The sequence below is a fragment of the Squalius cephalus genome (genome assembly GCF_949319135.1).
Source record: "Squalius cephalus genome assembly, chromosome: 25".
In the NCBI taxonomy this organism is placed as follows: domain Eukaryota; kingdom Metazoa; phylum Chordata; class Actinopteri; order Cypriniformes; family Leuciscidae; genus Squalius; species Squalius cephalus.
The window spans coordinates 17,548,115-17,569,450 of record NC_137146.1 but is presented as its reverse complement, the minus strand read 5'-3'; the positions used below and the strand labels follow the sequence as shown (position 1 = coordinate 17,569,450).

At 38.4% G+C, this 21,336-nt stretch overlaps 1 protein-coding gene across 1 annotated transcript in view; it reads left to right on the top strand.

Moving 5' to 3' along the window:
- myripb (myosin VIIA and Rab interacting protein b) overlaps positions 1–21,336 on the top strand; it is a 426,990-nt gene that overhangs the window by 391,971 nt on the left and 13,683 nt on the right. The window contains exons 6-12 of the mRNA XM_079862907.1: positions 141–238; positions 520–600; positions 2,323–2,508; positions 3,343–3,532; positions 4,415–5,061; positions 6,388–7,473; positions 19,588–19,770. Coding sequence (XP_079719033.1) covers positions 141–238; positions 520–600; positions 2,323–2,508; positions 3,343–3,532; positions 4,415–5,061; positions 6,388–7,473; positions 19,588–19,770 — 2,471 coding nt within the window. The remainder of the gene's footprint in view (positions 1–140; positions 239–519; positions 601–2,322; positions 2,509–3,342; positions 3,533–4,414; positions 5,062–6,387; positions 7,474–19,587; positions 19,771–21,336) is intronic.

The window sequence follows — 21,336 nt, the reverse complement described above, 5'->3', positions numbered from 1 at the left end:
GGTCTATGAAATTCTATGAAGATTAACACTCGACATACACAAAAGCACACAAATACACAGAGAAAACAATCTGCTTTCATTGTGCATCTAGTTTTATATACATTAAACAGATAATAAGATGTGTGTATGTGTGGATACAGGTCACAGCATGGCAGACACGCTTACTGTCGCTCTACGTGTGGCAGAAGAGGCGATAGAAGAAGCCATTGCTAAAGCAGAAAGCTACAAAGACAGCCTGGTTAGAAACTCCTGTTCATGTCAAACCACCAAATCATCCTTCATTCAGACATCCAAATATTAATTCATCAATCAGACATTTATGTGTACATCCATCTGTTCTTCTCCACACCCATTTAAGAATCCTGTATAAAAATATAATTTGTAGTGTTCAAATGTTGTTGACTTATCCATCTCTCTGTTTTGACCATTTTCTCATGTTTCCTGAATATCTAACTGCAGTTAGAAAAATACTGCACTTTTCTCTCTTATTGCTGCGTCTCTTTCTCTCTTATATGACAGGAGAAACAGAATGAGGCTCGCTATTTGCGTGACCACAAGGAAGAGCTCATAGAGGAACTTGCAACGACAATTGTTCAAAAAGTAAGAGCTGTTCTATAATTGAGAGAATACACTATAGTTTATAGTGGTTTTAATTAACTGTATACCAAATCACATAATTCTACTAGATATTAAAATAACATAACATGTTCAGGTCAAAATAAAAATATATATATATATATATTAATAGAAGAACATGGAACTTACGCTATTGTTTAAAAGTTTGGGATCAGTAAAAAAATTTCATTCATTTATTTTTTTAAATAATTTAATACTTATCTCTATAACTTTATAAAGATTTCTACTTCAAATAAATGCTGTTCTTTGAATTTTCTATTTATTAAAGAATCCTGAAAAATAATTATCATCACAGTTTGCACAAAAATATTAAGCATCTCAACTGTTTTCAATATTGATAATAATAAGAAATTATTCTTGAGCACCAAATCAGTATATTAGAATGATTTCTGAAGGATCACGTGACACAGAAGACTAGAGTAATCATGCTGAAAATTCATCTTGCCATCACTGGAACAAATTACATTTTGAAATATATTAAAATAGAAAACAGTTGTTTTAAGTTTATTATAATAATTCACAATAGTCTGTCTTAACTGTGTTTTTGATCTTCAAAACATTATTAAAATCTTACGAACCCCAAAATTTTGAATGAATTATGTAAACATTATTTATTAAGAATTATTACGAAATAAGAAATTAAGAAAATAGATATAGATCGTTTTATTAAATCACTTTGATTAGTAAAATGTTAATGTACAATTACTTTTATTTTTATTTTTTTTTACATTTAGGCAGTACAACACATACTACCATGAATTACAGTTTAAATAATATATCATTAATTTATATCATAAGAATGAGATTTGTCATTATGGTAATGAGAATTGGGGGAAATGTTCTCAATTGTCATGAAAATAATGTAAAATTGTAAAACTAGATGTTATTTCCTGTTAGTAAAATATAACTTCAGTAACATTTTAGAATACTGTTCCGTCATTAATGAATAACTACACAGGAACAAATGAGTAACGCACTATTAACATTCTAGTAACTACTATTAACTAACAAGAAACTCTGATTAACAATTTGAATGTTCGCAGTTGAATGTGGTAGTTCACTATTAGCTAATCAGTAACTACTATTTTTTTTCATACCTTCCAGAGAACTACTAAGAACTACTATATACAGGTCAATAATTAACATGAATAATGCATAATTTATGTAACTGTAACGGTACTAGTGAGTAATGACTCAAGTGTCATTACATCGTTCTAAAGGAACTAATTAGGGCCCGAGCACCGATGGTGAGAGGACCCTATTGTTTTTGCTCCGTTTATTATTATTATAATAATTTGGATCAGTATTCTAAAGTGAAAAGCTTGATAACTACCTAATATAGTATCTAACTTAAAAAACTACATTTATTACGTATAAATCATTTCTTCATTCACATTTGAGTTCATAGAGCAGTTTTGACCTCATATTCTTTGACATGTCAACTTTGCCCTGCCATAAGTGATTTAAATCAAAATTAACCCAATTACTTTGAAAATCCATCCATAGACCTGATTTGGCAAACTATTTTCACTGCAAAACGGTACAGTCTGAGATGCACTAATCATAATCTTGCACACTATACCATATAGTACAAACATTATTTGTGTATTGTACGGCTGCAAATTGGTATGCAACTTTTATAGTTGTCTGTTTTTCCTCTTTTTCCATGTCTCTCTCTCTCTGTAGATCATTCAGAGGGGGAAACGGTCTGAGATTCAGGCTGAGTATGAGTTTGTTTGGCCTCAGAATCAGAGTAGTGAGCTATCTTTCCCTACCTCAACACAACACACACATGCCACACAGCATTCACACACCACCTCTCATCACGGCGCAGTAGCCCAGGCCGACATCACCAGCTCCTATCCGCTGTTGGTAAGAGCATGTTAAAGTTACCTATAGCAACTATCATACAGTATTTATGTGTTTTACTGTGCTTATTAAATATTCCTGACCTCATCTGTAACACATACACATACACTACAGCTTGCAAAAACATCACGGTTTAAAAATAATGATGGAATGTTGGAATCTAGGAAAAGCAATGCAAAAAAAAGCTGAAAAATCCCTTAAAAATGCTTATTCATCAGTAATAGTGTTTTAGTGTTATTCAGCATTGCTGTAGTAGAGACATTTCTAATAGGCAATAGCAGTAAGCCAATAAGCTATAATGCAAGTCTCTAGCACCCCCAACTGGTGAACTTCTTAAACTTTTCCAAACCAAATACATATAACCAAATTCAAATTGTGCATAAATGCAAAACAGTTTCACTTTGTGCAGAAAACTGTCAGACATTTGTACATTATAACATAACAATTATTACTATACTTATAAAGGTTATTACTATTTGTGTGTAACTCAGTATGTATACCACAGTAAACTTCTTACAGTACACATAGATATTTAACTGAAGGGTTTCTAGATGAAAGGAACAATTTAATTGGCAGATGTATATCATATATTTTCACATTTTTATATCTTGCAATAAATATAGATATATATAAATCTTTTGTAACATTCTAAATGTCTTTGTATTGTTATACTTTTGATCTATGTAATGCCTCCTTGCTGAATAAATGATTGATTTCTTAAAAAAAAAAAAAAAAAAAAAAGTATGATATATATATAATGATATATTTGTTCACACTTGCATTTTCCATAATTTCAAATGACAATTGTTGAGCATGTGGGTTGATGGGTGTGTTTAGAATTCAAGATCAGCGTACTCTTTGACAAGTGACGATTCTCCAGAGAAGGACCCTGAGGTGGGAATTGCCCCAGGGGTCCCAAAGAGTGCAGCGGTAGAGACAGACATCCAGAACTACTCTTCACTCAGGAGGGAGTCCAGAGCATCATCACTTCCTAGTTGGAAGAGTGTTGACCGCCTGGACAACACTAGTAAGAATATATACAAAACACATGCTGTTCATCATTGGTCTAGTGCACCAGACCAAAACTTCAGACATCTACACAATTGAATTGTTGATTCATTGCAAGATTTAAAGATACACAACAAAACTACAAAAGCTGTCACTGTGGCAGCACCATTCCAAAAGGTACATATTTGTGCCTAAAGAGTGCAGATTAGGACCTAAAATGAACATATTGGTACCAAAAGTGTACATATTAGTACCTTTTGAAAGGGTACCGTCCCAGTGACAGCTTTTGTAGCTTTTTTTCTGAGAATGTATAGTTCATACAAAAAAAGAGAATTCTGTCAACATAACTCATGCTGTTCCAATTCTGGCTTTCTTTATTCTTTGGAACACAAAGATGTTTTGAAGAATTTTTCAAATGTTTTTGTCCATACAGTGAAAGTCATTGGGGTCCCAAAACACCAATATTGGACCCCAATGACTTTCATTGTATGGACAAAAACTACATTTTGCAAAATGTCTTTTGTATCCCACAGAAGAAAGAAAGTCATTCAGAATTTGAGGTTTAGTAAAGTAGAGAATTTTAATTTTTGGGTGAACTATCCTTTTAAGGCTCTTTAAAAGTTTGATGCATTTTACTGGGTGCAAAATAGGCATACAAAGGCGAAGTGTTTAATTTTGTATCGAGTGTCAAACATAATTGCAAAAATAATTTCACGTCTGGTTGGTATTGAAAAAACTTAAACAAGAAAATTACCACCTTTTTATTATTTTGACGTTTTCTTATTTTCTGTTTGTGTATGTGGTGCACACACACACACACACACACACACACACACACACACACACACACACACATATCCTCTATATCTGTCTGTCCAGGTGTTTGTGTCTCTCTCCACAGGTGCATCTTCAGTCCTGCAGTCCCCTGATGGTAACTGGATCGCCCTGCAGAGCTTCCAGCATTCCCGGCCCAGTCTGCTGACCAAGCGCAAGAGCCTTGTTTTCAGTGTGCTGGAGAAAGAATCAGGCGTTGTGTCCGCGTATGACGGAATGGGCTCTGATTCAGACCCCGAGGACCAGGGAGGCTGGGGGGCAGCCCTGTTACAGTTTCGCAGACGTCTCTCCGACGAAACCTATTACACTGACTCTCAACATGACCCGGAATGGACATACACCCAACACCCACCCATCACCTCACCCTCCTCGGGTCAGTACACCAACACTGAGACCCTAAACTCAGACTCGGAGACATCTCCTGCCCCGTCCACTCGAGCGAGCAGAGCAGGCCACAGTACGTCCCAGAGGAAAAAAGGGCTGCCTGAAGCACACCCGTATCCTCCCTACAGACATCCCACGAGCAGTGTAGCTTCACCTCTACTGAGGCCAGAAGTTCTTGATGTGAACTTTAACCCCCGTGTGGGAGGGGACAGTAGTGATGGGGAGGAGCAGAGCGAGCAGATCAAAAGGTCAAGGAGGCGAAGAAAGAGCAAACGCGAGACATCAGAGCACAGCCGAGCACATGATGAACTGTACAGCTCTGCCACAGTGGTAAGAGAAAAAGCAGCCTTCTGGTTTATTATTAGATTGATAAAAACCATAATGAGACTATTTTGCCACATATAGTGGTGTGTTTTCAACTATAGTATGATAAAGATTTAACGTCTTGCTGCTGTTTAGATATCAAGCCTGAAAGCACAAATTAGCATAAAAATACACAGATTTTTTCAGCTAGGTGTGCAGAAACTAACTAGCAATTGATACCAATCAATTTAATCAACTTTTCACCAATAAGTGAATCGAGTGACACCCTAGCCATGAAAGTGGACTTCTTACAGTCTTATCTTACAGTCTGTTTTTTAACCCCACTCAATTGATTAGGATATCATTGTAATTTATAGGATATCATTGTAGCCTTGATTCTTATCAACTTATTAATATTATATTAATAATATACAATAATATAGTAATGTTATCATATTCAATCACCTCAAATATTAGAATATAATGGTAATATATTTCAGTTGTAATTTCTTCTACTTTGTGGGTTTTTTTTTTTTTTTTTTTGAAGGCATTACTGTTAAATTATTGTCCTTTCCTTGTAGTGAAAAACGTTTAATACTCATCTCACTATCTTCTGGAGAAATCTCCCCCTCTGTTCATAAAAATGTAATAAAAAAGTGACGCATTTTGCTTTTACGACATCAAATATCTCCTACTGAGGAAGTCTGCAGTTATTTGGAGCATTCAGATATAACATATATATAAATTATAATTTTATATTATTAATTACATATTTTATATATATATATATATATATATATATATATATATATATATATATATATATATAATTATTTTATTTTTGGGGGGAAAGGCTGTATTGCAATTTTTATTTGATTAATTGGTTAATAATTGTTTTCTCTTTTTCAGAGAACACATTTAATCGTTCCTAAAACAAGACAGATATAAGTATTTACATACATTTAAAATCCAGTTATTCTCTGAAAACAAAAACAAAAAAATTGTAGTATATGACTGAAAGGTTAAGGTATGTTACTTATTATTTGTCATCCTTTTAGATACTAATGAGAGTGACAATTTAGCAAGAGTTGCAGAGACAGAAAGTAAAAAATTATTAAAAGCAAAAATGAAGAAAACCAGCAATCTTTTTTTGGAAATGTTGTGAACTTGAATGTGGTTTGATTTGACTCCAGTAGGTGGCACTGCAGGACAGGGGTTGTGCTTTTACTTGGATAAATGGTGTGACCATCCTTTAACTCATGAAGTCTTTATTTTATTTTTATTTTTTTTCTCTTTCATAATTTGTATCTCTCTCTCTGCTCCTCAACTCTCCTTCTATTTAAAACATCTCAGGAGAACAGTGCCGTCCTCCTCAACGCCATGATGATGCGCCGCCAACAGAGCCAGGAGAACCCAGTTCCTCTGAATTACCAGACTCCAGACACTGTGACCCCTCCTGACCTTTTCACCTCTGACGCCATGACCCCTGAACCTGACTATCAGAACATTGTGGCTCACAACTCCAGTGTTGCCAGCCCACTGACGTGGAGCCAATCAGGGGCCAGCAAACCACGGTTCAACCTTCAGGGCCCTTTGCTCAGGGGCTCCTCTGTAAATGAAACCCTGGAACAGGAACTGAGATCCAAGCTCGGTGAGCTGGTTGGCCAAGTCAGCGAGAGGGATGTAATGTCATCTAATTTTGAGCCAATCAGGGAAGTGGGCGACAAGCAAAAAGACAGGTTATGGGAGAACGAAAGTGAGAAACTGAGACCGAAGGAGAGGCGTGAGAGCAAACGAGACAAGAAGGAAGGGAAACCGAGGGAAACCGAGAAGCCGAATGAAAGACAAACGGTTAGAGAGATGGACACAAGTGATGCAATGAGACAGATAAATATAGAGAGAGAATTGAAAAGAGAAAGGGAGCGACAGAAAGAAATCGAAAGACAAGTAGAAAGAGAGCGAGAAAGACAAAGAGAGCTGGAGAAACAAATCGAGAGGGACAGAGAAAGACAACGAGAGATCGAGGTGCAGGTTGTGAGGAAACAGGAAAGACAGAGGGAAATGGAGAAACAACTGAAACAAGGGCAAGAGAGGCAATCAGAGGTTGAGCGAGAAATAAAAAGAAAGAGGAAAAGCATACGCATGGAAAAAGAGAAATTAGAGCCTAAATTGAGTTTGAAATCCAAAGAAGAAGATAAACAGGAAGTGCCCTGTGAAACTGTGGGAGCATCAGCTAGAGTAATAAAGCAAAATAACAATTTAGAGGAGGACAAAAATGAAACAGAGAAGGAAAAAGTGAAGAGAATGTCACTACAGAGAAGCAAATCAGAAACAGGGTCAGAAACTCAAGAACAACTCGAGACAAAGACAACCAGGTCTTCAGCTACATCTTCAGACAGCGTCCCCTGTGGTCTGGAGGAGCCACTGTCTCCATCAGAGGTAAGCACTGGTCCAGCATGTTCCACTAAAAGTTTCTCTCCTACATACTTCACCCAGGCTTTGTTCTAAATTGTAGTGAGCTTCCTAACTGGACTGCAAAATCTCATGCACAGTTATTCAGGTAGACTTATTGACAGTTTTACTAACTTTAACTACCTTGATCAGCATGATTCTCTTCAAACTGTTGCTCCACCAGGACAGTAGATGACCTAAAAGAGAAAATCAACTGTAGAAAAGGAAATATCCATAGACATATAAATACTTATGCTTTATTGGCCACTTTGGCCCATTGCTGCGATATGTTAACAAATCCACCATATTGGACTGGCCAAAACTACCCTAAACGATATAAATAAATGAAAGAACTGTTTTTTTTTCTGGATAAAAAGCACAATACATTTACATTTCTCAAACGATTTCAGTGGTTTATGAAATTGTAAACCACTGAAGGTAGAGTACCAAAAAGTTTTTTCTCAAATAACTTATTTTTCTGAGTCATTAATTGTGGAGATGTCGTTAATGTAATATAATGTAATGTACATGAAATGAGCATAAATATTTTTCATTGTGGAAATAGATTGTTCTGTCTTTATTACCCCATAATTTTAGGGTTTTTTTATTTTCTTTTTTTTTTTAGCATATTCACTTTAAATCACTGTAAAATATATATTAAATATATGCATATTAAAGTACTATTAATTGGCCATCATTGATGGTCCATTAAAATTCAAATAATGAAGGCCTCCTTTAACATTTTTATAACAACAATAGAATACAGATATACTACGAGACAGACAATTACATAAACAATTGTAAGATATGCCATGGCTCATGAAATTGAAATGTTAAAGCAGTAAAAAAAAAGTAGTAAAACAGGATAGAGTATGGATTGTGTTATATAAAGTGAGATGTAGTTGTAGTGCAATGTTCAGTTAAGTACAGTTGTATAGCTATTAATAGCCTATGAAGGTGTATTATGAGTATATTTTAGTATTGTAGGAATATACTAATATTAAAAAATAATAGCAAACAGTGTATGTAGTGTATATATATATATATATATACACACACACAAAATACTACATACACTGTTTGCTATTATTATTTAATATTAATATTACTATTACTAAGATTTTCTTATCAAAGTGATTAAATATATTTGCAAAAATTAGTACAGCCTCATGAATGTTACAAAATAAAACAAATAGAATATTTCTGGTGCAAGTTAAAGGACAAGTTCGGTATTTTACACTTAAAGCCCTGTTTACAGATCGTTTCTGATGAAATAGAACGGTTAAGATTAAAATTTGGACACATGCTGCTGTCCCGAGAATTTTAGGTTTATTTCGCTTCCCCCCCCACCCCCACCCCCACCTACACAATGGCAGCCTATGGGCACTGGAACAATCCTTCATAAAATGCATTAAACTTTCGTTTACAAAGACGTGAAACTCACCGAGTGGTCAGGGGTGTTCACTGATATGCTCACACAAAAATCGCTGCAAAAGATGCTTTCCAACAGGTTTTATCGTAGTTTTTGTCAACTCCATTGACTTGTATTGAATGTGCTGTGTGAGGTACGGTATTACTCCGCCGCTTCTTCTTCTGCTGCTTCTGTGTATTCAATGAAATGCCAGCGGTTTGCTTGCAATTGGCAAAGGTGCATTATCGCCACCAACTGGGCTGGAGTGTCTATTATTCAAGCTCTCAACGGAAGAATCTACGGGTGTGAGACGTTTGGAAAAATAGATCCACAGTTTTACAACGAATGGTAAAACACCTGTTGGAAAGCATCTTTTGCAGCGATTTTTGTGTGACCATATCAGTGAACACCCCTGACCACTCGGTGAGTTTCACGTCTTTGTAAACAAAAGTTTAATGCGTTTTATGAAGGATTGTTCCAGTGCACCTATACACCCATTCTAGAGGTTTTGGGGAAAGCGAAAGAAACCTAAAATTCTCGGGACAGCAGCATGTGTCCAAATTTTAATCTTAACCGTTCTATTTCACCAGAAACGATCTGTAAACAGGGCTTTAAGTGTAAAATACCGAACTTACCCTTTAAAGGACATTTCTGATCAACAGTTGAACCAAAACATTTAAATAATTTCTTGACAATTAAGTGTGATATAGCCCACTGAATCATTCTCAGACTTAATGTTTGACATCAATGGAACCACTTGGGAGAGAATTGTCAGAAGACTTTGTTACACAAAATAGGACAATGGTACAAAAGCATATCCAATGCAATGTTTTAAGTGTGAAAATATAGTAAAAGTAACACAGAAACCCCAAAAGAATAGACTGAAACAATCAGGCATTCACTTTTAATCTTTCATTTTGTGATTAATTACAATTTTTTTTTTTTTTTTGCTAAGAAAAGAACAGGAGAACTTCTGGTAATCCATATTCTGGTCTCATTAGATCAAATCAATCATTTTGGATCTAACATCGCCTAAAATCTATGCCATTGCAAGGGGCAAGTGGGAAGTGTATGTGAGAAGTGCCTGGTCCCCACATTGAAGTTCTGTGCTATAGAGGTTCTTATGATGTTTGAGTACTGAAGGAGTGGGAGAGTTGTGCTTAATCAATGGTGTCATGAATTTACACACCTTTGTGAGATGGTGTGTCACGAAAAATCATAAAATACAAGATGCTACCTTCTCCTTATTCTCGGTGTTATTAAGCACTTTTTCAACATGACAATGAATCTATACATTCACCCATGGTAAAAAATAAAAAAATAAATAAAAATAATTCAGTTGACAAGTATTTCGCACGACCTTAACACTATTGGGCACTATTGAGACTAGTTGAACAACACTCCCTATCAAACATCAGGGCATTCAAGGAGGCATTCATCCTCCAGGAGTTAAGGAGTTGCAACTTGCAACCATATTCTCTCTTCTGAATACGAAATATTTTGTCCGTTTGAAAACTGTGCGCACTGCCGGCGAACGTAATAAATTTTTTTTAAAAATCATCAGCAGCAACTGCCAGTAGCAAATAAAATTTTGGGGTGGCCAGTCGGATGTTAGGGGTGTCCAGTGCCCCCTTAGGGGAGCCCTCTGGCTCCGCCACTGAGTTAAACAGAATAGAGTTGAAAATTTGTTGTGAAATTGTACACTCAAATCCAAGAAGGGTCAGAGCAGTACTTATTTTACAAATGTTGATGACATTTTTCTCTGTTTTTAAGTGTATGTTTTAAAAAAATTAAAATTTAGCTTTGTAACAGTGATCATTATGGAACAGAAAAATATTTTGTGCTAATTTATGCTGAGTATATATATATATATATATATATATATATATATATATATATATATATACTGTATATGTATATATACTGTGTATATATATATACTGTGTATATACTGTATATATATATATATATATATATATATATATATATATATATATATATATATATATATATACTTTTATTTGGTGTATTGTGGTACAGGCACAGTACTTTTGTAAGAGCATGTAGCACTTTGGTTTGAAATTGAGTTCCAAAGTATTTTTTACTGTGAATGGGTCAATATAAAGTGATTTTATGCACCCAACTTTCCTTTATCCAGTCTGATAAAGAAAAAGCACGAAGTGATTTCAAAACAAGGGATGAGTTTATGGATCAACATTCTTTGTTGATACTAAATCAACATTCCTGTCAACCAAACATAGCCCTACACCTAAAACCTGAGGTTGAACGTAGTGATTGGTTGGATGTGGTTCCAGGAACATGAAAGGATGTTGATGTCATTCTTGTGTAAATTACGAGATGCCTTGTGAGAGACAGAGCTCCTTCAGAAGATGCTTGCTCCTCTAGAACATTGCAGCTCTCTCTCAAACCCTAAAATGTACATCTATGTTACTGATCGAACTCAGAATGAAGGTCTTCGCTCTTATTGGTGATGAGAAGCATAATCAAGCGCATAATGAAAAGCATGTCTGATGAAAGCCCAATTCTGTGTTGCTACTTCAGACTTGTATCGTGCATGAGGCATTAGCCGCTTTCCGACCAAGTAGTTACAGGAACTTAGTTCTAGGAACTGTCCACTTCTAAACAGTTCTAAGAACTACTCTCCCCCAAACTCGGTTTTGCTGTTTGCGTTCGCACTGGCCAAGTGGCCATAGGAACTGGTAGGAGGGGTAAGGGAGTGACGCAAGCACAGCGACCTTTATTTTGACGGTGCGACGGACCTTTATTTTGACAGCGCTGAGAACGCCAGAGCAAACAATACTCGCATTCTCTGTGTTTATTAGTTAGCGATCTGTCTAACAGTACTGTTTAACATGTTATTAGATAGAATTGTTATAGAAAGTAGACAGTATATGAAAAAAAAGTTATTATAGCCTATGTCGTGTGGTTGATGTCCAGTGTTGCTAGCTGGGCAGATAAACATAATCATGTTTGGCTTGGTCCCCTCAAAGTTGCGTTGGATTTTCTCTTCAGCATAAAGGTTTAGAGACCCATCTATCACTGTTTTCCATGTTTGTATAGTTAGTTTATGGAGTAAATATATAGGCTATAATCTGTGTGTTTACATTCTAGCGGTTTTAAAAATGGCGGGTGCTGGTGTTCCGCGTGCGTTCGGTCATCAGCGTACACTAACGTCACGGGTAGTTCCTATAGTGCTGGTTTAGACCCTACTCTGAAGTAGGACCTAAATTAGTTCCTCCAAATGGAGTTCCTAGAACTAAAATCGTTCCTAGTTCCTGCGGTGCGAACATGCCGACATCCGGGTACTTTAGCCAATAGTTCTAGGAACTGTGAAAAGGTTCCTCCAGTCGGAAAGCGGCTATTATGTAATGCATGAAGCAGCCTGCAAAATTAATATAGAACCTCTCTAGATGATGTGAGGGTAATGCACACCATAAGGAAGGTATTGTCTTTCTCAATGGATCCTCTTCGCCTTGCATCTGGTCTTGTCCTTTCATTTTCAGCCTACTTCTTGTCCATTATGTTAAAGGAATAGTTAAAACAAAAATGACAATTATTTCATCATTTACTCACCCTCATGTTGTTCCAAACCAGTATGACTTTCTTTGTTATGCAGAACACACACACCATACACACACAAATAGTGGGGGGCTTGGCAGTCCAATGTGGCATCTCGTTCCCCTCTCAGGGAACCGGATTACATACGTAGCATTAGACGTTCCCTTTCGAGTGTTGCATCATGGCTTGGCGCTATGGGAACTTTAATGCCAATGTCGCCACGCCACGAGACTGCCCACAAGGCTGTGTTTCTGCACAGACAGTTGTGAGTGCAGGCTCAGACTGGATCAACCCTGAAGGACTTGTGATCCTGGGGTTGAAACTTAATCCAGACTATAAAACCTGACGAATATGTGCAGAAAGGATTATCCAGCCGCAGCACAAATATCTTGCAAGGATGTACCTTAGGAAAGGGAGATTGTGAAGCAGACCAGAAGCTGGGTGGACTATCTTCCTCTTGCATCTCAGGAAAGAAAGGAAAGAAAGCCTTCAAGACCACAGACTGGCCAGCCATAAAAAGAACATTTGGAGTATAGTCCGGTCTGTGGTGCAGTATAGCTTTGACACCAGCTGGAGCGAGGTCTAGGCAGGAAAAGGCAGCTGATATCTAGCTGCAAATCTCTAACTCTTTTTATTGTTGTGCTAACAAGTGTGCCACTTTAAGAGTCAGCATTTTCTCAGAAACTGACTCCAATGGCTCAAATGGTGCTTCTGCTAATACTCCCAGGACAAATGCTATGTCCCAGGAACTCACGACCGGCAGATAGGCCTTGGTCGTCTGGCACCTCGCAAGAACCGAGACACCAGATGATGTCTCCCAACAGAACCCCATCTAAAGGTATGCAGCTAGCTAAGATTGAGGCCACATAAAACTTTAGTGTTGACGGGTCAGCCCCACTGACAAGCAATCTCCATGATACGAATAGTTGTCATTTCAGGTCATACAGCTTCCTAGTGGAAGGTGCTCTAGAATTTAGAATTGTCTCAACAATCTCAGATTAGAGACCAGATTCTATGTGCTGATACCTCTCAGGGGCCAAACCCAAGGTTTCCAGATCTCCAGCTTTGGGTGGTAGATCGTCCTCTGCACTTAAGACAGAAGATCTCTCTGAACTGGAATCTCCCATGGAATGTTGTCTAGGAGATATATCAGGCCCAAGAACCATACTTGAATTTCTCCTCTGCCCAGAGCAAGATCTGCTGAGCCTGCCTGAAAAGGATGCGTGAATGCAGACCACCCTGGTGATTTATGTTGGAGACTACCAATGTGTGTCTCCTCAAACTGGATTTGCGACACGATTAACTTTAGGGTGAGCATCTTGAACCTGTATGTCCAAAGACTATGGTTCAGGCACCTTAGATCTTAAATTGGATGCAGCCCCCAGTCCTTTTTGAGCATAGTAAAGTCCTTCTTTGAGCATAGTAAACCCTGAGTCCTTCTCTGTAGTGGCGGGGTAGGTGGAAACACCTGCCGAGGACACAGAGAAAGGTCGGGCACATGATGTTTTGGTGTGCACAGACCTCTCTCAGGAGGGGACACCTTCAGGGGCCAGGGCCCATGAGCGTCAGGACTTTTTTTGCCATCCTGGAGCAGGTCTGCAAGACCACCATGGTGTGCAGGGACACACCAGCCTGACCTGCTGCTGTGTAAGCCTCACCCACAATGGCCGAAGTAGCCCTACATGGATTTATGGGTAAGGCGGGTTTTACCCTGAACAGCTCCTTGAGCACGACTGACTGAGAGGCCTACTCTTTTGATGCACCCTCCTGTCTGTCTGCATCCAACTTCTCAGAATCAGTCACAGACAGCTTGAGTTTCTCATTTTGGTCTGAAGAAATCACAGAGCGAGCTTCAAGATACAGAATGGGATCCTCGAAGTCGTTGGAGAGGATGAGAGAAAGGTTTGATTGCCCGTCTCGCACTCCTCCTCTGCCAACTCTACCTGCGAGCCCCATAACCAGCCATGGGACCCAAGCCACAGGATGCTTCGCTCTCTTTGAATAGAGCCAAGCGGAATTGGAGCATGCGGAGATTAAACTTGTCGTAATGAGTGCAGTCAGCCCCTTCAAGGACTGACCTCACATGCTCCTCACCCATGCAGTTCACACAACGTTGTGTAAGTCATTACCCGTATTGTATCGTACTTATTTTCTGTCATAGTGGAATCTAACTCCCATCTTTGTCAAACACACACACAGAGGAGAAAACACGCATTCATACATGTGGCTTCTGAAGACAAAGAAGCTGGCGACAAGCTGGTATGGCATCTATTTATGGTTTCGGTGACGCACTATGTTACGTTGCTATACGTAATCATGCTCAACCAATCGCGGACTGGCGTGTGTAAACACGTGCTTCAGACACTGGCTCACGTGAAGTATTCCCATAGCATCAAGCCATGATGCGCCGTTGAGTTTTACTTGAAAGGGAACTGCTCTTCCTCTCCTTGGCGAGTTCATGAGAGAAGTAACAATGTCCGATTTTTAGTTCCCAAAACCAGTCTGAATGATTAGTTCACAAATCTGACTAATGTGGTTCTTAAGTTTAACTCACTGATTGTATGATACAGCTTACCAAAGGGGACGATTAGCCTATATGACTTTGAATAGCGCAGGAGTCACATTGACAACGTTATTAACTTTTTTATGGTGCATTTGCATGCTTTTGAAAGCACAAAACCAGTACAATCCTCAGGGCTTCTTAATGTATTTTGCAAAAAAGAAAGAAAGTCATACAGGTACAGAAGACAGTAAATGATGACATAATTTGCATTGAACTATCCCGTTTTTACTGTCTTGTGTCTTTCACCTCTTTTATTTTTCTTTCCATTCCCATTTCTTTTTGTCTCTATCTTTTTTTCTTATTTGCCTTTCTCTGCCCCATTCTCTCTCTCTCTCTCTCTCTCTCTCTCTCTCTCTCTCTCTCTCTCTCTCTCTCTCTCTCTCTCTCTCTGTGTGTGTGTGTGTGTCTGTGTCTCTCTTTCTCCACCCTTTCTTGTTGGTTCAGGAGGGTCTGAGTGATCGTGCCCTACAGCAGAGGCTTCAGTTACTCTCCTCTCTCTTGCAGCAGGTGAGATACATCATAATGAGATGATGCAGTAGAGCTGTAGAGATTCCTCCTGAATCAATTGTGTAGTCCATTATTCCCTGTCTCAGAACCTGCTTATGACACTACAGAGTATGTTAAAGCCAGATACACAGTGGGGGAAATCTTTAGACTTCTCTTTTATCTCAGTACTGGTGGTGATACTGAGAGCAGCACATGACAATAGCAATAGCCCTTCACTCTGGTTCTGAGCTGCTCGGTCCTCTTCAGTCTGTTGAAAATGTTTATTGGCATTATCCATGGTCCAAAACTAGGACCAAAAAAATCTGACATCTTTTTATTAGCGTACACTGTTCAAAAATTAGGGGCCGGTAAGATTATTTTAAATGTTTTTGAATGAAGTCTCTTAGGCTCACCAAGGCTGCATTTATTTGATCAAAAAGACAGTAATATTGTGACATTTGTATTATTATAAAAAATATATATATTGTTTTTAAATATATTTTAATATGTAAATCATTCCTGTGATGGCACAGGATCATTTATTTATTTATTTATTTATTATTATTTTTTTTTTTCAGGATTCTTTGAGGAATAGAAAGTTGAAATGAACAGCATTTATTTGAAATAAAAATATTTTGCAACATTATCAAATGTCTTTAACTGTCACTTTTGATCAATTTAAATAATTGCTGAATAAAAGTATTTATTTCTTGAATATACTTTTTACCCTAATCTTTTGAATGGTAGTGTATAATATTTATTATTTGGCGGTATGGTTCTGTTCTGGGCAAGAACTCCCTGCGCATCCATGCAGCCTAGCATGGATAAGAGCAGGGAGAGCAGCAATAACCCCCCTTAGGGTAAACAGAACAGAACCAACATGTATTGCAGATATCATTAATTCGAGATTTTAAAGTACAACATAATTCGAGAATTTTTCTGATTCAAGGGAATCAGAATGCCAAATCCTGACTGAAGAGAGGAGGAGCTGGGGATGGAGGAGGGTAATTAACTCCTGAGAAACGCAATAGCTGCTGATAATACTGAAGGAGCTTATATATGAATACAGTGATAGGCGTTGAATTCCTATAGGTAGATGTGGATCAGCTGAGAGTCAGCTGATGCGAGCTTGACTAACGTGACCTGCCAGAACTGACGCTACGCTTGATATTTGTCACACACCTCAACGGCACTACATTTCCCAGCATTCCAAATGATTCCCACCTGCACTCAATCAGCCATTACCTGATCACCTGTACCTGCACGTCATCATCACAGTGTATTTAAGTTCCTTCTTGTGTTCACTTCGGGGTCCGGTATTGTTTGTGCGTAGCACACTGTCTCGCATTGTTGGCTCTTTTGTTAGTACTTGTTTAATAAACCTTGGATTTATCTTCATCTTCGTCTCCTGTGGATGTCAGCGTTACAGAATACCGGACCTTCAAAAATGGACTTGGCTGGCCATGACCTGACTGACCACCTCATCAGAGTCCTGATCGAGAATGGTCTCCGCATCACCATCACCCAAGTGATGGCTCCAGCCCCTGACCAGTGTCCTAAGATAGCCGCCGTACCTGAGCCTCGTCCCGTCATCGCCGCCCTTCCAGAGTCTCGTCCCGCCGAGACCACCCTTCCAGAGTCTCGTCCCGCCGAGACCACCCTTCCAGAGTCTCGTCCCACAGAGACCACCCTTCCAGAGTCTTGTTCCACCAAGACCACCCTTGCAGAGTCTCGTCCCGTCGCAGCCACCCTTCTAGAGCTTCTTCACGTCAAGCCTGTCGAGCCCTCGGCAGAGATGACCGCAGCCTCACAGCCTGAGCCCTCGGCAAAGATGGCCGCCGCCTCACCGCCTGAGCCCTTGACAAAGATGGCCGTCGACGTCACACCGCCTGAGCCCTCAGCCAGGATGGCCACCGCCACGTCAGAGCCTGTTCCTGTCCCAAGACCTGTTCCTGTTCCTAGACCTGTTCCTAGATCTGTTCCTGCCCCAAGAACTGTTCCTGTTCCCAGACCTGAGTCTGTCCCCAAGCCAGTATCTGTTCCTGAGCCTGTATCTGTTCCCGAGCCTGTATCTGTTCCCGAGCCTGTATCTGTTCCCGAGCCTGAGTCTGTTCCCGAGAGCATGCTCCTACCTCCCTCATCTCCACCGTGGCCCATCAGTCCACCAGCTCTGCTGGGCTCCCTCGTCCCCCCGGCTCTGCTTTGGTCGTTCGTCGGCCTGGCCTCGTTTGTGCGTAGCACACTGTCTCGCATTCTTGGCTCTTTTGTTAGTACTTGTTTAATAAACCTTGGATTTGTCTTCATCTTAATCTCCTGTGGATATCAGCGTTACAATATTAATTAAATAATGGGTAAAAGTTTCTAATAAAATAAAACATGGCAGATTTGGGTAACATGATTGCAATTTAATCTAAATAAGCTGGTACTCAGCAAGGGTGGGATGACATGTTGGTTTGTACAGATAAACTTTTTATATTTGAATTATATTATATGTTGTTAATTTTTCTTAAAAAAGTAGGGTTAAAATACGGTGAATATATTAAAATGCAGAGGAAAAAATAGTGTGAATTAATATAGTGAATTTTCACTAATTGTGTGAAAAAATAAAAAATATTTTTCAAATTATGCATAAAAATAATGCTATAGCAAGATTTCTTAAAAATGTGGGACACATCTGAATGTAATTTAAAAAATAATAATATTAAACCAAATTAAAATTAAATCATTGGATACAATAGACAAGGACACATCCTGCTAGGTTGTACAGGCCAAAAACATTAACAGAAATTATATTTTTAATCAAGCTCATTTTCATGCTGTAAATTTTGTGTTAAAAATAGTTTATGGGACATAGTTGTCTAACATGTCAAAATAACATGAGTTTTGTGCCTTTATTGCTATAGAAATTAGCCTACTAAGAGCACTTTCCCCTATTAATAGGCAGTACCTACAAACATGTTGTTATCTTTTGGACAAGCATTAACATATTAGAAATGTACTCTTTTTATTTTTATTTTAATATTTATGTTCATATTTTATTATAGTGTGAATGTGGTTCTTGAGTACTTTTCATTGGGTGTTAGATTTATGCAGTGCTGCACGCCTACCTGTTTCCTACATATTCCCTCACTTTAGATGTTCGTTTTTACACACACAGCCCCTTTCAGAACCACACATGCCCTGAGGACTGAGTTTGGATCAATTATTTCTGTGATCAAAGTATACACCAACCCAACCATTAATTGATTCCTCAAGTATTCATTCAATCCCACTGCTCCTCTCTTTCTTCCCATCTCTTTCATTCTCACTTTCTCATCTTGAAAAGTCATTTTCTCTCTTCATATTACCCTCTCTCTTCATATTACCCTCTCTCATGTGTGCTTACTGTCTTACTTACAAACACATGCACGCATGCGTCAACATGTACATCTCATATTGATGGCTTAGTACTCGAGATGATGCACTTTGAAAAACGTATTGACAAGAACTAATGAACTTCTCATCCCTGTCCTTTCTTCGTCTTGCGCTGACGTGCGTTCTGATGTTCATATAAGATTTTATATGTCATGTTCTCAGGCACATTGTGTTTTGACCTTGTATCTCTTACAGAAATAGCTCACTCAAAAATTAATATTCTGTCTTTCTCACTCATTTTTTATTTGTGGAGGATTTTAAACAACATGAGGGTGATTTAATGATGACAGAATATTCATTTTTGAATGAATAATTGCTTTTAATATTCAAGTGTTTATGTTGATGAGAGTGTTACTCACTTTTGAAACACCCTCAATGATGACCTTTCACCTCTGTAAGAGCATCTCTCGTCCACGTACGTTCATGTCACATTCCTCGTCTCCCATAATTCTCTTATCCTGTTCATTGATTGAACAGCTTGTGCATGACAAGTAATGCATCCATGCTTATTTGGGAGTGAGATCTTGGGTAGCTATGTGGAGGTTGAAATTTTTCAATGTTTCTTATTATTTTATTAATAAATGGTTTTATAACTTTTGTGGAAAAAATTATTTCTCACTCTATGCTCACTCTTATGTTTATGGAGCAGAAGTACTCTGCCGCGTCTTTATGCAGCATCACCACAGAGGTTCTAAAGGTCCTAAATGCTACAGAGGAATTGCTCGGAGAGGCAGAAGGCAAAGTTCATGACCCTTCTCCGGCTGGCGCACCCATGTCCTCAGGCCCGGGAACTAGGAAACTGGACCAGCACCTCACTAAGATGGAGGAAAATGTAAGGTTTATTACAAGAAAATGTTCTAATGTTGTTGTTATTTTTTTAATAAAGAGGAGAAATCCAAGATCAGTTTATTTAGACAAACTAATTAGAGGACAGGATTCTAAGGATCCTGGTCACAGAGGGGGCCCAGCAGAACCCCATCATTCCTTGTATGATTTTGGTATTTAAATTACCTCCTTGTAAAATAATCTTTTAAGAAGCATGCTATAATAAACGGACATTTATCATAGCATGTGCCAAGCATGTGTGTGTGTCCCCTTAAGAGGTTTATGGGTTATTCAGAAACGCAGCAGTGCACTTCGCAGTTCTGACTCTCCGTGCATCAGGTAGATGGCAAAAATGGCGCAGACAAAATCAGGATCCCAAAAGAGCAAACAAAAGCACGAAAAAGAGGAGAGATCAAGACGGGGAAGACAGCTAGTCACAGTTTTTCAAAAAAAAAGAAGGAGATTCATGTTCCATAAAACCAGTCCAGTGATGTATATTCAGGCTTTCCGAAGTCTTAGAACCACTTTCTGTGAGGAATCGATTGAAATTTACAATGTAGTACTAGTCTTTTACATCTGCTTTAATTGTCCTGATAGAGTTAATGAAATAAGAAAAATAAGAATATCATAAATACATTTTATTTATCAACTACCTTCTATAAACTAAATCAAAGCAATATTTGGGTTTAAAACAGCTTTTCAAGAAGGGGGAAGACAGTATTATTCAGCATCATCATGCACTTGTTCAGAAAGACAAATATGCCAGTTTATAATGCCTCAAACTGTTGTGGTATGTCATGTAAAAAATGTGCCCGGTGCTGATACCTGTACATTGGGTTGGGTTGAACAAGATGCTTGTGTTCGCTCTTGTCAGTGTTATCCAACTTAATTGCTGCTTACTTATGATGTGTAGCAACTAAAAGTATTCTTAATATTTTTACTTGTTGAGACATACACATGCACCCTCAAGAGTTGTGTTTGTGATGTTTGAGTGATGTGATGTAATACTTCGCCTAAGCCACAAGATTTCAAGCCACTTGACAAAGCAGGCCAAGTCACGCATAGCACAGTCCATTAGCGTTAAGCATGCATAGCAGATCTAGACCGCCAATACATTAACATTGCCATATTCCTTAAAGTCCACCTGTAGTCAATCATTTTATCCCTTAAAACTCACTTTTGATCACCAAAATTCCTTGGGAAAAAAAAGAAATCGTCATGCCTTGAAATAGCCCTGCCTCCACTCACTCACACAAGCTCAGAGATCCTATAGTTGATGATTAGACGTCGTTGACGTGATTGGTTACAAGGTAGTTTGTGACATCAGAAACACCAGCGATTTCAAACCGAGTCTTTGGTTCACTGCAGTTTTAAGGAGAACATACTCAGCAGTTGTGTTGACTTTGCACATGGTTTGTCTTAAACAAGCATTTTAAAACACCACATAGACATATAAACAACATTAAAAGCTTGATTTTCACCAAGGGGAGTTTGAGTTTTCATGATTAAAATATCTAGATCAGTCATTAATCTTTAGATGGCACAGGCTGATAGGTCCTTTACATGCACTCTG